The sequence below is a fragment of the Typha angustifolia genome, chromosome 1 (genome assembly GCF_048772165.1).
Source record: "Typha angustifolia cultivar Huaian chromosome 1, ASM4877216v1, whole genome shotgun sequence".
In the NCBI taxonomy this organism is placed as follows: domain Eukaryota; kingdom Viridiplantae; phylum Streptophyta; class Magnoliopsida; order Poales; family Typhaceae; genus Typha; species Typha angustifolia.
Genome location: NC_133239.1, coordinates 153,292 through 173,465, shown reverse-complemented (window position 1 = coordinate 173,465; position 20,174 = coordinate 153,292). Strand labels below are relative to the sequence as shown.

Sequence of the window (20,174 nt, the reverse complement as noted above, 5' to 3'; positions counted from 1 at the left end):
ATCTGAATCTTGTTGCCAAGTGCATGGCAGAAGGTTTTGACATCAGAAATGAGGTGAGGACTCATTTGCTCGCAACAGATACGTTTTAAGGTTGCTTGGGATACTAGAATTTTGATTGTAAATGCTTGGAATAGTAACGAGTGACAACTTTGTCATAGAATAAATTTGAATAATAACTTGCAAGGTGAGTAGCAACAATTATCTCAGTTTTTGTTATGTAAATGAGGATGAGGAATTGTTTTAAGTGAAGGGTTTGGCTCTTCCATAATTCTTACAGTCAAGTCTCTTTACTAGTTTCTTAACAATGGGGGTCAAATAATAGGATTATTTATGTTTTTGGGGAGATGTGAATTCTTTGGTTCTACATGTAACAAAAGGATTTTAACAGAAATAAATAAAAAAATTTAATTTAAAAGAGTTGGCTTAGTGATCCCAAGTGCATTTATTTCTAGTAAAGATGAAAGTGCCTAACTGTTTTTTTTTTATTGTTTATCTTAATAACTGTTTTTTTAATAGTATGAGTGCCAAATTTCTACTAATTTATTATTATTTTTTATTTTCTATAAAAAAAATAGATAGGTTATTCTTATAATTTGAAAAAGTAATTGGATCTTTCGGTTAATATAACTGATATTTTCGGTTAATTTTATTTAATTTTAATTGTTTGATTAGGAGAAAAAATATTAATTTTTATTAAATCATTTGATATTTATGTGGTTGTGTTTTTATAGAACCGGCGCCATCAGACTTTTGCTATAAGAAATTAAAAATAAAAATTAAAAATGGGGGAAAAAGAAAATTCATCTACTACTACTCAGGGTACAGATTAGGGTACGTGGAGCATGTTTACAGTGTTTCAACTTACCTCGGGTAACCCCTCTTCTGTTGCTCCGCTACGCCGCCCTTTTCCTCATCCATCTCTCCTCCGCTTCACCGTTCTCCGATCTCGAAGGCGTCGATCTAGAATTCGTAGAAGGCAAACCCACACGAGCAAGCAAGAGATTTACATCCATGGCTGGTAATTGCTCGACCCAAATCCAACTACTATATTCTTCTTTGTTCTTTTCTTTTCCGACGCCTACCTCCGCCGCAGACTACGCGCAGGAGCAGGAGATGGAAATCGAAGCACTGCACGCCATCCTAATGGATGAAATCAAAGGTTATTCTCGTTCTCTGTTCTTACCTGGAATAGTGCTAGAATTATTCTTCTTGTTGTTGTCCTTGATTGTTACTTGATTGCTGATACCGACAGAGATCGATAGCAGCGAGAGTGGGCTAACCACAAACAATCGCTGCTTCCAAATCTTGCTGTCTCCACAGGTGAGTGAATTTTTACGCTCCTCTGTGATTCCTAGTTTTCTACTGCTTTGGTCTTCTAAGGCATTGTAACTTGCTTTGGCTTACTTTAGAGGTTCATCTTGTTTCATCGGGTATTAGGTGAAAAAGGAAACGGAAATGAACTTCTAAAAAGTTGAATGGACAAGATAATATGATTTCTGATTCTAGTTAGAAGAGTTTAGGGTATTTAGATTGAGAGGAAAGGGCATTGGATGGATGTGAAGGCGGAAGAATGACTTAGATCCTAGTTTCGTGAAGGTGATATTGGATCAGATGTTCAAGAAAAATCTAGGTCATTGTGTCCTTTATGTCTCATCTCATAACTACCCACAAATATACATACTCAAATGATCTGCTTCCAAAGCCATTTTATCAATTTATTAGTTATTTTCAGCTTGATTTCTTGATGCATTATTGTTATCACAACTCCATACAATTCTTGCACTGGTTGATTTGCTGAAACTATATAGCTCTTATCTAATTGCCCTCTTTTGTCTGATAGGATGATGATTTCGATGAGTCAAATTCTGTGCCAGGTTTGTCAGCAAAATTTTTGCAACATTGTTTTATATAAACTTTATCGATGTTAGCGGAAGATGGGTTTCTTGTTCTACATCAGTTTGTGTAATCGACATCATCAATATTTTTTTTTAAAAAAATTTGTGGAGGAAGGCAATAAAGCTAATTAAACCTTTCCATTCTAAGAATATTGCTGATGTATATCACTTCAAGCTGATGTATAAATGTCTTGCAGTTCAATTAGCTCTGATATTTTCCCATACTGAAAAGTATCCAGATGAACCTCCACTTCTGAATGTCAGAAGGTTTGCAGTTTTTTTGGTAGTCCACTTTATGTTACGTTGTTACCCTTGAAATCTGACATGCCATTGGCATGCTGAATTATTTATTTTCTCATGATACGTGCTACCTTATAGTAAAATTCTTTCTTGTTGCACATTTACCCTAAAAATATAATTGCTTCATGCAGTGTACGAGGAATTAAATCTGAAGATCTGACATCGTTGAAAGAAAAGCTTGAACAAGAGGTATGTTCTGAGAAAGAATCTCTTTTTTGTTTGAAAGGTTTGTTCGTACTTATAAGCCTATGTTGACAAGTTCAAAGAATGTTCTTACTTGGTAGATGTAGATGCATGCTAATTGCATTTCTTCTATGGCAGTTGCAGTCGTTTAAGTCATTCTTTTTGTACAATGTGTCTTCCAAACAATCTTCCTTTTTGTTTTGTGCTTGTAACCATCATTAGAGTAGGTTTACCTGTAATGTATGCTTGAGCTGTTGCATATATTTTTCCTGTCTTTTCCATACTGTGCAGGCGACAGATAATCTTGGCATGGCAATGGTCTATACTCTTGTCACATCCGCTAAAGAGTGGCTAACTGAAGAATATGGAAATGATGGTGCAGATGAGGAATCTGAGGAAGCTGACACAGTAAAAGATGATGTATGTCTATTTAATCTTCCAACGAGTATTCATTACTATGTGTTATTAGCCGTTATTTCCAGGTTTTCTTGTGTATCTTGCCACATTTTGCAAGTACTTGGGAGTGAGAATACATAAAGTTTATTTTAGCAATCTGTGAACTGTTTTTTTGTAATCATCTCGTCCTTTTGTCTTCCCTAAAGGTGCGATGCAAACATTTCATTTTTAGTGTAAAACTTTATGATTTCCATTTATTTTTACCAATGAGGCAAATTGAATTAGTTTTCTTTGTGAGATGCTTTTTATTTGTTTTTATATCTCCTTATATTATTCACAAATCATGTTCAAGAGCTATTTCTCTGATGTATTTCAAGGTCTTTTTCATGATAGAGATGTGCTTGTAGTTCTCTCCTTTTTCTTTTTGTTCTTCGGAGTTTGAAGTTTAATATGTTAATATACTGATTCACAATGAAAGTTTCCAATGACTGTTACCATATAGAAATTCACTAGAAATATCATGGATATTTTTCAGGTCAACTCATTTTCATTTTTGTCTTTTCATCCTTCACCTGCTAGGCTTTATCTGTTACTATACTCTGTGGCAAGGATGCCAATCTGTTTGGTCAATATGAAATTATCTTTACACATCGTGCACTTTCAGTTGGTTGGAGAAGACTAGAATATGATGAACCACGCCTTCCATTGTTTCATCCATCTCATATATTATCATAATTTTCAGATAGTAATTCCCCATGGTGAACCAGTTACAGTGGAGAGCTTTATTGCCTGGAGAGAACGATTTGAAGCTGAACTAGCATTAGCACGGGCCAAGTAAGCTTTCATAATCTCCCACATAAAGGATTAGCTGTTCTGTGGAATAAATACTTTTGATGCTTCCATTAGCTAATACAAACTGCTATCTTATAAGGGTACCGCTCCTGTTATCTTCCTTGAGAAATACTAATGGAAATAACCTATAATATACACTAGGCAATTGTCATCATCATTTCAAGTCGTGGATAAGCAAATGGCTGTACATATAGAGTGGCTTTGCTAGTTTTTTCTGAAACAGATCAAATTCAGTGCAAATGGCTGTACATATAGAGTGGCTTTGCTAGTTTTTTCTGAAACAGATCAAATTCAGTGCAAATCTATATCCTGTCTGATCTAAATCATCAACAAAATTTTTGGCAACTATTACAAATTTTCAGTACTATTTGTTTTTTTGGAAGTCACAGTTCGGTTGGTTTTTACCTTCTGATATTGGACATTTTATATGGTAATCTTCTAAATTTTGCATCTTGGGTAAAACTTCTAATGGTTTTCATATGATCTTCAGGCTTATGCCTGAATCTGCCCTTACAGCCCCCAAGGAGAAGAAGGTTACTGGAAGACAATGGTTTGAGAGTGGCAGACATGCAGTGGTATCTCTCTCTATGCCTGCTTCCCTTAATATATGGAGTTGTTATTTGCACACAGCAATATTCTATTTAGGCTATAACTTGTTACAACTACATAAGGGAACTGCCTATACTAGCTCTGGTGTTCTAGTCCTTCATGAATATTCTATGTTTAGAAATTGAACTCACTTGAAATTCTAATGTCTTAAAATCTGTACCAGAGAGGTGCAGCTGCAGTTGCTGATGGTTCCGAGGAAGAAGAGGATGACATCGACTTTGATGATGATTCTGAAGGTGATTTTTTTTTTCTTCATTTGAATGCTACTTTGTAGCTGTCAGTTGTACTACGATGCTTTTGAAATTAGCCTTTTATCATTTAGGGTTTATCGTGATGAATTTAAATTCTCTAATATGTGCTTCTTGTGAGGTTTCAGATGATGAAGAAGACATGCTTGAGCATTTTTTGGCGGAACGTTCTGAGAAATCTACTGAGGGTTCCAGAACTTAAAGGAAAAAAGGAAACATATGCTGTGAAATCCTGGACTTCACTATTTAGAGCCTGAGATGGTTAATATCTTCAGTCAGAGAAGTTGCTCTCTCATGCTAATGAGTTCCTCTGACAGATTCATGGTTGTGTGCTTCTCTCACAGGACTAGTAATTATTGTTATTGGGGTTACCCTCATCACTTGTTCCAAAGACGCTATAAATTACACTTTGCCTACTTGTCAGTTGAAATGGCTAGAGTTCTCTCAGGGTAATCTGTAAAATTTTGCTCCTTTAGCTGTTTGTATTTAATAATTATAGTAACAATATCCAGTCATTGAATGTAATATCAATGTTTTTTTGGTCCAACTTAGCAGCGGTACCAGTACTCGACTGAATTCTCTTGTCTGACTGTCGAGAATGGTGTAAATTGCGTTTTAAGTATTTGTCTGTCACCCTGACTGCCTCGCTTCTGTCTTCAATGGCGATTTTGCCAGTTTGCCGGATGCCTAGTGAATGAAAAAGTGTTATCTGATTTGGCTTAGTAGTATGAAAAAGTGTTACTATTTGTCTCCTACCAGAGAGATCACAAATAAGTTGTTATCTGAATTCTCCTTTTTTTTACACCCCTCTAATTCAGTAATTCCCAATACCAAACTTACAAGTCAGAGAAAAGCTTTGATTTTTAGAGGGCAAAAAGAAATGTGAATTATTTATTGTCCATGAAAATATTGCAATGAGAAGTTACAATGTTCATATATATATATATATATATATATACACACACACACACACACACTGACACACATGCTTAATAGTAGAGTTAGACTGAGAAAGCTAAACAATACTTGGCACGCTCTTATTCGCTCGCTGCAAAAGAGTCTCGGCAGTCTCAGCTACTATAAATATCGCTTGTGGTCAGAAGCCATCGTGTCCGTTGATATGATAACACAAATCGACATCATACACCGACGGAAGAGATGCGTTTCACTGGAAACCGACGGTATCTAAGGGTCCAAATTGCTCGCTCGTATACACAAGTGGCTTCTACGGTGGATTTCATGTCACTTCCCAATCGAGGGGATCGCCTTTATTTTAAACCCTCGACTTCTTATTATAAATAGCGCTCCTTATCCCCTCTTAACTCCAATCTCGGCCTCCTCTTTTCTTCTCACTCGAAACCCTAGCTGAGGTTGCCGATCTCTCTTGATTCCGCTATCTTTCTCTGCTTGGAATCCTAGATCTTTACTACATCTCCAAGACCACCCCCTCCCTAGGGTTTCCCCTTTTTGTTACTTGTTTTTCTTTGCAGAAGTTTTGAATTATTGTTCCAGCCGTAAGCGCCTATTTCCGGATTTGAAGGTGGGTTCGTGGTGATTTGATCATTCTCTAAGTTGTTCCAAGTTTATTGTTGCCAGATCTGTATGTGATTTGGTTGTGCGGTGTAGAATGGGTGAAGTAAGGGAGACCGATGCGTACGAGGAGGAGCTTCTCGACTATGAAGAAGACGAGGAGAAGGCCCCCGATGGTTCCGCTGCCAAGGTTGCCGGTGAAGCTACCAAGAAGTAAGATAACTTTCCATCTTTGGTTCATTTGATCTTACTGTTTAATTTTTAATCTGGCAGTTTGTATGATTGACTTGACATCTTTGTATTTTATTAAAAGAAGGCTATATATTTTGGACTTTATAATTATTACTGATGTCGGATTCTCTGTTCGTTGTTGCTGAAACTATGAATCATAGATGCTGATATAATCGCGCTAGTATGGCTTTTTGCCTATTTAGGTTCTTGTTTCATCTTTATTGAGCTTGTTTTCAAAAATAACTATGTTCACAGTAAAGTAATTGACGTTTGAACCTCTAGATGCATGTTCCGTAGAACTTTACTAGGACACGCCTTGTTGAAGATGTGCGGCGATTTTGCATGTTGTGACGAGGCTTTCTTGTTAGCACAATCAAGTAAATAAACAGTTCTAATGGAGTACCTAGTTCCTTTTAGTTTGGGAAGTCTAATGAGGTGAGGAACAGACAGCCCTAGGAGGATTGACCTTTGGTATGTGTTATCAACCGGCCTATCTAATTTTGGACAGCCAACCCAGCACTGCTAAAAACACTATATGGGGTTTATCTGTTCCATTGTCTTATCACAAATTTTGCTACGTGAGGTTATCAGACTGGGGAAGGATCTGGTACTTCTGGATCATCTATTTCCCCAAAATAATGGAGAGAATTACCATTTAAGTCACTGAGAGGTTATGCATACTATTATTTTTAAACTATGAATTCTTGTGTCGCGGATTCTTTTCTAGTTATACTTAGTTTTTCATTTTATGCCCTTTTTGTCTCATCATACCATGTTCACTATGCTCGGATTGATCTCCTGCTCTTGTGACTTAGCTGATTGTGTTTCTTTGATGTAGGGGTTATGTTGGAATTCACAGTTCTGGGTTCAGAGATTTCTTGTTGAAGCCAGAGCTACTTCGTGCAATTGTTGACTCAGGATTTGAGCATCCTTCCGAAGGCAAGCTCTTACCTGTGCTTTTATTTTAGTATGGGGCTTCTAACTAGAGATGACAAAATTAATTTTCTCAGTTTATTTGCTTGTGATTGTTCTAATTTTCTAGATGATCTGTTTCCTTCACAGCAGTCATATGGCTGATATAATTGAATTGAAGTTTAGTATGATACCTACTGAATGAATGTCATTTCGTTGATGTGGACATACACATTTTTTCCTGCCTCTTAATATCATTAATTTTATCCTACGGCAACTTTGTTTTGCATTACAAGAATGTATATTTTATCAGGGCAGAGATAATATTCTGTCAATATGCAGGTAATTACTACTACTGCATTCCTGATTTTGGAGGAGAATATGGTAAATCTTTCCATTAAAACGGACCAGGATATTTTACTCACTCGGGGTACCACTCCAATTTTATTTGGTTCTACATCAGTACAACATGAATGTATTCCTCAAGCTATTCTTGGAATGGATGTAATCTGCCAAGCAAAGTCTGGGATGGGTAAGACAGCTGTGTTTGTTCTTTCAACTCTTCAGCAAATTGAGCCTGTTGCTGGTCAAGTAGCTGCACTTGTTCTATGCCATACAAGAGAATTAGCTTACCAGGTTTAGTTTTATCATAAATCTTGATATTATTTTTGCAAGAGATGCTATTCAGATGCTATTCAGATGCTATTCTCATGTTTCTGTTCTATTTTATTAAAAATCTATATTATTATCTATGATTCTGTAGATATGCCATGAGTTTGAGAGGTTCAGCACATACTTGCCGGATATTAAAATTGCTGTGTTCTATGGGGGAGTTCACATTAGCAAGCACAAGGATATACTGAAGAATGAATGTCCTCATATTGTAGTTGGCACTCCAGGAAGGATACTAGCGCTATCTAGAGATAAGGATCTTTCCCTGAAGAATGTGCGGCATTTCATTCTTGATGAATGTGACAAGATGCTTGAATCTCTTGGTATGCTCTAATTTCTTGTTGGGATACTGCAATGTTAGGAACATCATTACTTGTATCCAGCTTCTAGCATATTTACCTTTTTTCTTTTTTTCAATGCATTATTTCCTATTAATTTTTTAATATTATGCATATTCTGTAGATATGCGGAGAGATGTGCAGGAGATCTTCAAAATGACTCCTCATGATAAGCAAGTGATGATGTTTTCAGCAACACTTAGCAAGGAGATTCGCCCTGTCTGCAAGAAATTTATGCAAGATGTAATATCCTGTGGTCACCTCATCTTTAGAAGTCTATCCTATTTTAGTTTCTCTTTTACTTAGATATTTATCACCTATATAGTGAGCACTTCAGTTGCTGCTATCATTTCTTGGAGGAGTGTTTAATGGCACTCTCTTTTTGGTCTTTGGGGGGAACACTGTAGTTTTCATTTTTACTTTTTGTGAGCCTTGGTTGATCTTGTCTGAGGTGGTGGTACGGTTCAGGTGTGGCATTTACCTTCTTGTGGGATTTTTTTTTCTTGTTTCCTGCTTGGCCATAGCCATGGCTGAGGTTTCTAGTTCTGTCTTATCATCAGTTCTTCTTGTTGGTAGAGAAGACAGATATCTTACTCAGGGATCAACTGTGGGCTGCACTCTTACATAAAGTGTGTGAGACATGATTAGGATTTTCAGTGTGAATGATTCAGTTCCATGTGGAGGCTGTTAAGTTTCAATCAAGTGAAGTGGAGTTCATGCGTCATATTTTTGGTACTGGGAGTTAGCTTGAGGCAACCCGCTAATTTTCTTTAATCTGACATTTCTTCCGTTTCAGCCGATGGAAATATATGTGGATGATGAAGCCAAATTGACCCTCCATGGTTTAGTTCAGGTAATGTTTGGGACACTTTGTGGATTCTGGTAAGTTTGGTCCTTTCTCATATTTTTTTGATTGCAGCACTATATCAAGTTGAGCGAGTTGGAAAAGAACCGAAAATTGAATGACCTCTTAGATGCGCTGGACTTCAATCAAGTAGTGATTTTTGTGAAAAGTGTCAGTAGAGCAGCAGAGCTTAACAAGTTACTCTTTGAGTGCAACTTCCCGTCGATTTGCATCCACTCTGGAATGTCCCAAGAAGAAAGGTTTGTTTTAGTTCTTATCAGGCTAAACCAGCATAGTTTCTGCTGTGGGCTTCTTCATGCTCGATTGTCTTGTGGTGCTATTAATCTTATTTTTGCATATAATCTTTTTCGGCATGCCCATTATGAATATCAAGTCTCCTGCTACTTTGCCTGTTTTATATGCTGTTCCTTTTTTTCCTCTTTTTCCTCTTTTTGTCAGTTACTACTGTTGAAAAAAGATTTTATTGAAATTTGGTATTTGGCTTCATTAACCACCTTAACACAAAGTACATTGTACTTGGCAGTTTGTGCATCTTTCCTCATTTGTTGCATCTGTTTCCTTGCTTTTAGTGATTTATGACATCTCTTAATTATCCTGCTGATCTTGTCTTTTTACCTGTGGGCTAATGTCATTTGCAATAGGTGACTCTTCTTTGAGCCTTGCTTTGTCTCTTTAGTTCCTCTGACTATCAGCATCATGTCTTTTGTTGAATTACTTGTTTATTTGGAAAATTAAATTATGTTATTGCTGTACTTTGTGCTTCTCTCTGATTGTTACATGTGCTGTCAGTTTATCTCTTTGGGTTGTCTTGCAGGCTGACAAGGTACAAGAGCTTCAAGGAAGGACACAAAAGAATTCTTGTTGCTACAGATTTGGTTGGCAGGGGAATTGATATCGAGCGGGTCAACATTGTTATAAACTATGACATGCCAGATTCCGCCGACACATACTTGCACAGGGTATTTACCTTCTCCTATATCATATCAGTAAATTTTCATCTCATCTACTCGTAGTTAGCTTAATATTATAATTTTGCAGGTTGGAAGAGCTGGTCGTTTCGGTACTAAGGGACTTGCTATTACGTTTGTCTCATCTGCATCTGACTCGGATGTTCTTAATCAAGTCTGTAATATTGACCATAGAATCTGAAGTTATTCACAAGTTTGGATGTTACCTGATCAGCATTTTGTCATAATGTGAAGGTACAAGAGAGGTTCGAGGTGGACATTAAGGAGTTGCCAGAGCAGATTGACACCTCAACATACAGTAAGTGCTAATATATTGTCATTGTGTCTGAGTGCTCACTTTTATGATCAGCAAACTTGATCACAATATAGTCGTGCAGTTGGTATGGTAATCTTTGTGCTTGCTCACCTATTTTCGATGCTACTATGGCTTAGTGTTTCTTTAGTTGATATGGTAATCTTTGTGCTTTCTCACCTATTTTTACGTAGGCATTGCCTGATGTAAAGATTAGCAATACTTTTTACTACTAACCTACAATAGGAGCGCTTCAAGTGGGCGTAGTATTTTGTTGGATATTGGAGGAGAGCATTTTCCTTTGCATTTGATCTTGTGTTAATTTATTCCTGGCTACTTTCTCTGATTGATCTTGCGCTATTTTGTTGCTGTAGTGCCATCTTGAATGGAAAGAAGATATCGGCAATATGCTGCGTGGAGTTCAGAGTTCAACGACTATTCGTGTGAGATGCACCACCAGTAGAGCCAAAAACATGTCCCGGGAGCGTTTTGGCTACTGTACTTTATTAGCCAATAACTGTAGACCTTTAGTTGCTTTGGTTGTGCACTATATGGTACCTGATAATGTTGTACGACGGATTAAATTTTTTTTTACTATTTATAATTAACTAGGTCATTCAACTTTTGAACTTTTTCAATATTCATTCTTGATGTGGCCCCTGCTTTTGTTATTATGCTATAGCTAATTAGTCATCTTTGTTGCTGGACATAATGTTTAGCACTCGACATTAATGTTTAACAAGATGTCAGGAACTTCGCATCATATTAAGCTTGGAGAAGGATGTTGCTGTGCGAAGGTTGATCGCCTCTGGGCTTCGACGTCCTCATCAAGTTAAACGTTTTATTATTTAATGAAGACAGCGGGTGCAATCTGCCTTTTGAGCTATTCAGGTGGTTGTAATTTTAGATATTATATAAGATAAATTATACGTTTTTGTATTTTGAGATTAAGATAAATGTCGCTCATATATATATACACACACACAACCAGCCATAGCTACTGTAACTTAGAATTCTCACGCTATGAAGTATAAAATTTAACTCGTATGGTCCCCCTAGTACATGTCGGTGGAGAAGTGTTACCATAATAGTCTAAGAAACAAATAAGCCAATGATTAACTTATAACTGTACCATAATGGTCTTGTCTAAGAAACAAATAAGCCAATAATTAACTTATAACTGTACCATAATAATCTATTTCTTTATTATATTTGTTTTACTCGGCTTCTTGTTGGCTTCGACGTTATCTCCCCCGATGTTATGCTCAAAGGTTTCGTAAGGTTTTTATGTTTAGTATTCTCACCAAAACCATCTGTCGCAGCCGTGAGATTTACCATCCACAATGAATTTTTATTTCTTATATAGTTTATAAATTGTACAAGACACGGATAATAACGTAACGTGATTATCTTGATTATTAGCTCTATAACTCATCAATTAACTTTGATGAAGGGGACGTTACCCCAGGTAGACACGGATAATCGTGCTATGTTAAAAGGCTGAGCAAGTTAGTGAAGAACACTAAAGAAGTAAACAGAAATTAAATTGTAAAACATCACGACGAAATAGATACTTTCATCGTCCAACATGACTTCCTATAAAATCTCTATACTCGACCTACTTAAACACTCTTAATTGTAAATCCAGCCATGGCCGCATATAAAGTAAAATCTCTCTCAAAAGAGGGTCGAACAGATGTCATATAAAGCAATTGCAAATTCGGAGCCATAATAAACCTTGAAGTTCTCGCACATCCATCAAATTCGAACAACGCGAGCTTTATACATGATGATGTAAGCCATATGCCAATCACCTGTTTCAAGCAACAAAATGGACATGAGGGCCTCGACAACAACACCGCTATAACAAGAACTGATTACCAAAACAAATTGCTTACCGCCACCAGAGAGCTTTGTAATATCTTCTTCCCTTTGTGGAATTGGATTGTCGTCATCATATTCGATCCATTTTCCTGATAGGAAACAATTTCTCAATGCCTGGGCCAAGATGGGTTCTTGCATGTATCCACTTCTAAAATTTCTTATTTATGTGTATCCTTTTAAAATTGATAAAAAGGTATATGTATCAAACACCTTTGTTTTATTTTTTGGTGCAAGGATACCCTTAAACATAACCCACCAACAGAACTTCAAATTAACCGCAAAAAAATAAAATACTCTTGCTCTTGTTTGTATATTAGAAAACCATATTAAGGAGTGCTCAGATAGCTGAACTGACCATTTTCTTGCTTTACCCAGGCAACATAGTGGCCAGAATCAGCACTTCTTCCTTTGTGGGTCAGCACGGCAACAAGATCGTATATTCCAGTTAATTGTACCTTTTTCTCAGAAGAAGTACCTGCAAAAGATGGATAATACACAACATGCAAGTCAACTCAGACTATTGGAATAATTTGATATGAAACAGAAACCACAACGGAAAGAATTAGATGAGGACAATTTCATCAATCAAATTTAACATTCCTTACTAGTTCAAATAATGAAATTATACACTACATACAAACTAAATGCAATTGTACTAAAATTTCAATCGCAAACATCTAGCACGTACAATAAAAATGTTACAACCATCAGAAATTTATATTCAGTAATTCACAGAGATTCTCAGATAACATAAAGTGTCCAAGTATTCGTTCTGTTCATATTCCATTAAACCAATGTATGTGATCTGACCAGAATGTCTTTTGCATGTAAGAACAGAAGAAAGTTTACCAAGGAGTCATGAAGAAACATCTGTTCAAGTATAATTGCTACTTAAATGGGAATTTAAGCTCCTAAAATGGTTTTGCTCTTCATAAAATTCATTGATCACAATTATCTAGAAAATTGAGGAATACTTAATTAGGATTAAATATTTATTTTACCTCATTGTACTTATGCATAATATCAATTTGTTGGGGGGGGGGGGGGGGGGGGGGGGAGTAAAATGTAACCAACCATATTAATTAATTGGAACTGGTCACATGAACTGCCTTGAAAGTACTGTTATGCAAAACAATCCTTCCAAGATTAAATATTGAACATCTTAGAGGTAAAATTCAGGAAAAAAAGTGAGAACCAACTAAACTAATCACACAAGATGGGTCAAAGGCAAACCAGTACAGTTCAGACTACAATGAGGATATGAAATGAAAATATTTCAGGTAGCCTTGTAAGGAGTGGTGATCAAATAGTCAGCATTGAAATTTGCCATAAAATCAAAGATTTAGCTTTAATGGATGCATATGCCAGCAAGGTACACTGCAGCTAGCAATAACAGAAGTTGAACGAATATTGATATTGTCATTACCTTTATCATCTATTGTGTTAGATGGTTCTCCATGCTCGACAGCTGAACCCTATGACAAGAAAAGGAATGCCAATCAAAATTCAATAAGTTAGAAAATTAAGGACTTCTTTTCTTCATCCAGGCTAGCTTCCCTTTGGCAAGGAACTCGCACATGCAAGAATTTAAGATTAACATTGTGCGGCATAAAAATTAATTGTTTTCCCTTTCTTTCTCATATAGTATTAAGACTTGTAACCATAAAAATAGAAGTTCTACACATGCACGAAGATGATGAGATTTTTCCAGAAGGCAAAATTAGACACCTGATTTTTCTTTTAATCTGCCAATTTATAAGCAACTATGGTGACAATAAAAATAATTTCATAGAATATCCTTTTAGCCTTTTACTCATGATTGTAACTTCAAGGTGCCTGCCCACAAAGGACATGGAGAATACATCTTCCCAATTACTCTATCAAGAACTATTATTTAGCCAAATCATCATGTACTGTATTAGTGTGCCTATTTATTGATCTAGAGAATCAACCTGCAAGATGGCCAGATGGGTGCATCATAAAAGGATTAAATTAAAAAGCTTTGCCGCACCTCAGATTTGGTCACGCTATCTTCTTTTTCTTTTGAACTGTTGTTCTTGTCTGGTGCTTTCAGTCCAAACTTGGCATTTTCAGATTCTCTTAACGCCTTGAAATGCATGTCAGAATAGAAGTAAGCATTAGAGTAATGTGTGCTGATCACCAATCAAATAGAAAAGAAAATTCAATAGCTTACCTGACGAGGAGCTTGGAGCTTTTGCTTAAGTTCATCTGAACAGAAATCATAAACATCCAATTCCAATGGATAGTCCACTTTCTGGAAAGACAAGGCAAGAAGAAAATAAATAAAATATAAAAACATTAACAAAACCCTTCTCCAGGTATATATGCTCAGACTATGCCAAGATGACCAAACAGAGATGCAGAGTAAGATATTCTAACACAATTTGTGCCTCACAATCATCTGCGGAATTCCGCCTTAAAATCACCCAAGGAAAACAATTATAGTTCATGCAGGAAAAAAATGACAGAAAAAGGAGTCTATCTGACATACCCGTAAGATCTTTGCCTTCTGATTTGATTCTCTTTTCCAAAAGAAACGAACAAACTGGACAGTCAAATACCTGAAAAGTTCTTTCGCATGAGCATTTTCCTATAAGAAAACCTAAAACACAAAGAAAAGGAGATCATCTTCCATTCTTGCCTAGGCAATTCACTTATTCGTGATTCCTTCGAGTAAACAGCACTGTGCTGCAATACTGTTGAAACCTTCTCTAGTTCTGATTTCAATCCCTGTATAAGGTCATGTAACTCAGTTCAACATATCAAGGGAATTTTATATATAGCTAAATAATACACATAAACAGCATCAAATATGCAAGTCTCTTTCTGATTGTGCAAAGTGCATGATTTCACTTTTAAAAGAGAAAAACAATAGAAAGCATGGCACTCATTAACAGTATATATATCTTTTAGGTAGTTTAAACCTTTAAGTCAGTCCACTCTGTGCAAGACCACCATCTTTGCAGTTAGACTAATTGAGCCTTCAAATTATCATTTTTTTTGCAGTTGCACTCATTCTTTTTCATTTTTCTTATCCCCCTTTCCCTCCGAAAAAATAGAAGCCCTACTGCCTGAGGTTGCTGCCATTGAGATATTATGAAAGAGAGATGAAGCAGTATTATCAATATGACCTCTGACTTAGCCAATGAAACAAGACCATTTTGCATAATTCCTTAATCCACGTAGTTCTCAAAAACTCATCAACTTCCTTAATATATGGGGAAAGTTAAACTTCCATTCTTACATTGGAAAATCTATTTTGAAATAGTTTTCATGTGGCTTACAATTTTATTTAATCAATATTAATGTAAATGAACCATAACTATGTAGAGCTATTCCAAATAGATTGTTGCAGAATAACATATACAAATCAAAAGAGATCCTGTAGAAGCCATAAGTTCTGAATTTCATTCAATGTCAGTTTTGCTCTCTGTAAATTAAGCGGTCTGTCAGTATTACGTACATGCTTGAGCCCTTCGTGCAAATGGTTTACATCATGAGAGATGTGACATTTCAGCGCATAGACAGACTCTGATTCTGAACTTTCCTCTCCGCTTTCTGCACAGTGGAGCCTAGAGAAGCAAAATGCCCACATTAATTAGTATATAACCACTAATATGACATTCTATACAGAATGCCAAATTCAGTTATCAGCATCATGCTATGCCTATGTACAGAAATTCACTCTTGCTCCTAAGCTGATTAAGCTTCATTATCATGTTTTGGTGACTGTTAAGTTCCAGTCAGCTAAAAGATGGAAGTTGATCTCACCAAATAAAAATGCAAACATTATCAAGATGGGAGGGGGAGAGAGAGAGAGAGAGAGTCTATTTCAGCAAGAACTATGTAAAAAAGGAACTAGAATAGCATTTACCTACCCTAAATCATGAAAATATTCTCTGAGTGTAGAAAAATGTTATGTCTAATATCTATTAGCTAGTAATTCTATTGTCACAATAAGAGTTTGAATATCAAAAAACAACATCAATCCCCTCCTAGTCATTTGTTTAAAAGAGATACTGGAGGGCAAATGGACTTCTTACCTACTAACAAGGTCAATCCCAAAGAGTGTCTTCACTGCAACAGGTACTTCACTACGGCAAATTTAATAAAATAATATCAATATATCGAACATTAAGAAATCATTCGCATAAGAGATTAAATACAAGTTAATGCAAGGAATGATGTTCAATGACTGCTAGCTGATGGACACAGGATAAATAGAAATTATATGTAACTTTAGACCCCCACCAAAAAGTCCCTTGTCAAGCACACCCACTCATGCACCCACACGCACACATCCCAAAAGCATCCCAATGCACAAGGCTACAGCCGATGCAGGATCTGGGAATGCATGATATACGCATTCTTACCAGCCTAATGAGTCATTACCTTGATTCTGATGATCTAAGAGATTGAGAAAGTGTATACATAAGCTGGGTCCAACATTCTTCAGCATCCTATAATATCAAGCAAAGGGAATATATATGTTTTAGCAAGATAAGCGCATCAGGGTCTCCAACTAGCTTTCACAAATTTGATATCAAAATTTGCAAGACCTGTTGCATGTAGACACCATTATGTTGCTGAGCAAATTGAGGATACTTTTTACGCAAAACCTGCTCAAAAGCACCAAAGAATAAATATAAAATCAAAAAATCATATCATTATAAAAGGTACCTTTCTTTTATATTTTGTGCACAAAATGACAAGCATGTGTACATGACCAGAATAGAATTTACAATAAGCATTATGACAGGACATCAAAAGATTGATACGGACCTACTCCCTAAAGATCCAAGGAATAGAATGAACAAGAGCACTCAGCTTCCTAAGAAGATATTATGGTTGGTCATTCTAACGTTCACATGTAATATTATCTTACATCCAACATTTAAACTAAATTGGACCATGGTATATTTATTCAATATCATAGGTTAACATAGTTACTTCAAAAAGCTGAACTCAAGACTTGAATAAATTTGAAAGGCCATCCTGCTAAGCTTGACTCAGTTCTTCCAGGCTATGGAGGATTGGTATTTGTTCAACAAAATTAAATGAAAGGCTGAATGTTAGTCTATTGCCTGAAGACAAACAAGATGAAAAACTCAAAACCTAAGGGTTCATCTAGCCTCACTTAACTCAGGACAGGAAAAACCAACAGGTATGCGATTTTCCCCTGAATAACAATTCATTTTTAGAAAATCACCTTGCCTTCAGTAACATCTAAACATTTCTGAATAACTGGTAAAACAAGGCCTGAATCTTGCATGCAAAAACTTTAGTTTTTCCACACACAAAACACAGAAAGTAATACATTAGAAAGATTGAACTTTCCATATTTGCATATCAGGAAAGCTAGCAGGGTCGATGAGTAGCTCTTAAAATGACGGAGAAAATCACCTCAATTTCACAATAGGAAGAAACAAAAGTATATGGAAATTTTGGAACGAAATGGAAATATGGAAGAGTAAGAGTACTGACTGATAAGAACTGCATTGGTGCAACAGGCTTAGCAGTTCGATCAAGCTCGCTAAAAAGATCACGTGTTGCAACAGTCAAAAGATGCGAATATTGATCAATGTCATTAGCTCTTCCAGAATTTGTATAACTGCTTGAGCATGACAAATTAAAGGACAAATTTTAGCAAATGCACATGACATGGATGATATATCTAATAAGAATTTCCCCAGAAAGAGTTGTAATTGCCCATGTGATGTAGCCGAATATTCTAACAGCATTCAACAAACCTCAGTAATCCTGTTTTCAACTCAGGTACAGAATGCAGACATTGCAGAGTGGAATTCATGTAACATGTGTTTCCCAGATTATAGAGACCAGCACTGTGACCCTAGCAACAGAAAAGAACTAGGTAAATTCGATTTCTGACAAAAAGCACGAGAGAAAGCATCTACTTAAGTCCCAGAATGTGACCCTAGCAACAGAAAAGAAATAGGTAAATTCAATTTCTGAAAAGCAAGAGAGAAAGCATCTACTTAAGTCCCAAACTGATATTCATGGGGGTGCACCCCAATAAAATCTATCCCAGTCACTATCTAACATAGTTTAATCTAAGCACAACCCATACCTGACCAGAATTAAACTAATTGCCCTACAAACCTTTTAGATGGATCAACCTTGCTTAGGACAAAGCACACTTACCATCTTAGATACATAAAATAATTCCTACATGAGCAACACATTTATACTAATTTCTTAGACATTTCAATTTACCAAGAGTCTCCCAATTTCTATTTCATATAGCAAATGGACGAAAGCTTCACATGGTCAAAATGAGACCGATAGATCAGAAATAGCCAGGGATACTGAAATATATCTTCACAAGTCACTGGATGAGCTTCATGATTCCATATCACAAAAAAATAAGGAATGGAAAGAAAGATCCCTACCACAGCAACTACTTGCTCTTCTTCTGGCAAATCTTCCATAAAAACGGGACCTTTTTCTGGCGCTTTCACAATTTCATCTGCTGTACCCATCATCATCAGTTTTTGACCCTGCCAACATTTCTGAGCATTAATTTTTGCTTAGAATATGCAAAAAAATTGTCATGAAAGCAAAGCCAAATTGGTGAAAAATATCACACATCTTTAACGCCCAAAGTAGACCAATCTGCATCATCCTGCATTATAAAGGAATAAATTTACACTAATTATTCTTTAAAATGATAGAAAGTCAAAAATGAAGTGAGAAACTTTAATAAATCTCAGTGATAGGTAAAGTATCATCTACTTTCAAGAGTCCGCCCTTGACCATAATTTTTTGCCTTTCTGGGGGCACGCCAGTTAGAGTGTACAACTGACTTTTAAAAACAACAGGTGGTTGAGTGGTGTCGATTTCCACAGCTGGAAACAGCTCCTTTTGCCATTTCACACTCACTGCAGAAATTTTCAGTATCAAGTTAACATAACATCCACAATAGCTTTAAAGGGAAATGTAACTCATAGGAAATAAAATATGAGAAGCACTACAGGAAGGAGGAAAAATATAACAGACTAGCAAAAGTTATATGAAGAATTTTCAAGAAATCTCTGAAGTCTGAACCCAATTTGATAGAAATGTTGGCCGAAAGTGGTCCAGCCTGGTACCTCCTACCTCTGGATTAACAATATCACCCTCCATTAGGATGCTATATCTACTATATAGGTGGTATTCAGCAGATAAAGCATCCACAACCAAAAAAGGGATACGCACGATCCAAAGAATTACCATATCAAACCTATATACTAAGGAAAACTTAACCGTAAGGTGTAGAAGAAGAGGTTCTCTTGCTGCGGTATCAAACGGATAGATGGCTAGAATAACATCAAAATGACTACTAAGAAAAGAGCAGTTCCACGCATATGCATCGAGAACTTAATTTTCCTTAATAGAGGAAGAACAAACAACTGTATTCCATTCCAATTTTCCGACTCGAAACTGCTACAAATAAATAAGATAAACAACAACCACACTAAACCCTAGTTGTCCAAAACAACAGCAGATTCAACATGGAAATGAAGTCCTCGGCACCACATAGCTCGGATCTAATGTCACGAAGACCCATAACATTATCAATAAATCTAAACCAAGGGAATCAAAAGATACGGGGTAAAGAAGCTATCAGATCACACCAAGGATTGAAAACCTTAAAAAATTCACACAATAAAGATCTGAATCGAAGCAGGAATTCGTACCGGTCGGCATGGTTGCAATCGGAGCGCTCTTTTCGGAATCGTGGGAGAAAAACGAGAGGAAGAGACGGCAGGGTAATAATAGGGATTACTTGGAGAAGAGGAAGAGAGAAGAGAACGGGAAGTAAAGAGAAAGTGGAAGTACATATATATATTGGGCCGACGAGTACGGTGCGAGTCTTTCACAGGAAGGCAAAAAGACCTTATTATCGTCTGGTCGTTTAATCTGGACCGTACGATGTAAATCTGAGGCCATCGAAGTATTAGAAGTCATCCAAACAAGT

At 36.4% G+C, this 20,174-nt stretch overlaps 3 protein-coding genes across 4 annotated transcripts; 2 read left to right on the top strand and 1 right to left on the bottom strand.

Moving 5' to 3' along the window:
• Positions 1-831: 831 nt before the first annotated feature.
• LOC140767765 (uncharacterized) lies at positions 832-5,193 on the top strand. Its single transcript, XM_073107805.1, has 11 exons — positions 832-1,018; positions 1,094-1,159; positions 1,253-1,320; positions 1,841-1,874; positions 2,093-2,162; positions 2,327-2,384; positions 2,670-2,798; positions 3,517-3,608; positions 4,117-4,201; positions 4,399-4,471; positions 4,612-5,193. The coding sequence occupies exons 1-11, from the start codon at positions 1,012-1,014 to the stop codon at positions 4,683-4,685; spliced, it is 756 nt and encodes a 251-aa protein (XP_072963906.1). The 5' UTR covers positions 832-1,011; the 3' UTR covers positions 4,686-5,193.
• A 611-nt stretch (positions 5,194-5,804) lies between these two features.
• LOC140765727 (DEAD-box ATP-dependent RNA helicase 15-like) lies at positions 5,805-10,952 on the top strand. Of its 2 annotated transcripts, XM_073104950.1 has the most exons (12): positions 5,805-6,023; positions 6,110-6,226; positions 7,083-7,183; positions 7,620-7,792; positions 7,920-8,151; positions 8,291-8,409; positions 8,963-9,019; positions 9,086-9,270; positions 9,846-9,990; positions 10,070-10,153; positions 10,234-10,297; positions 10,666-10,952. In XM_073104950.1, the coding sequence occupies exons 2-12, from the start codon at positions 6,111-6,113 to the stop codon at positions 10,674-10,676; spliced, it is 1,287 nt and encodes a 428-aa protein (XP_072961051.1). In that variant the 5' UTR covers positions 5,805-6,023; position 6,110; the 3' UTR covers positions 10,677-10,952. The 2 variants fall into 2 exon arrangements, with proteins under 2 accessions (XP_072961051.1, XP_072961058.1); XM_073104957.1 differs by lacking the exon at positions 5,805-6,023 and having other exon boundaries at positions 6,188-6,226; positions 7,499-7,792.
• An 866-nt stretch (positions 10,953-11,818) lies between these two features.
• On the bottom strand, positions 11,819-20,044 carry LOC140765719 (ubiquitin carboxyl-terminal hydrolase 6). Its single transcript, XM_073104937.1, has 18 exons — positions 19,894-20,044; positions 18,950-19,095; positions 18,804-18,839; positions 18,607-18,714; positions 17,947-18,047; positions 17,681-17,807; positions 16,756-16,815; positions 16,589-16,656; positions 16,240-16,290; positions 15,660-15,768; positions 14,838-14,926; positions 14,688-14,757; positions 14,370-14,450; positions 14,187-14,282; positions 13,602-13,650; positions 12,531-12,650; positions 12,190-12,264; positions 11,819-12,105 (listed from the first exon to the last, which is right to left on the bottom strand). The coding sequence occupies exons 1-18, from the start codon at positions 19,901-19,903 to the stop codon at positions 12,050-12,052; spliced, it is 1,452 nt and encodes a 483-aa protein (XP_072961038.1). The 5' UTR covers positions 19,904-20,044; the 3' UTR covers positions 11,819-12,049.
• Between the last annotated feature and the right edge of the window lie 130 nt (positions 20,045-20,174).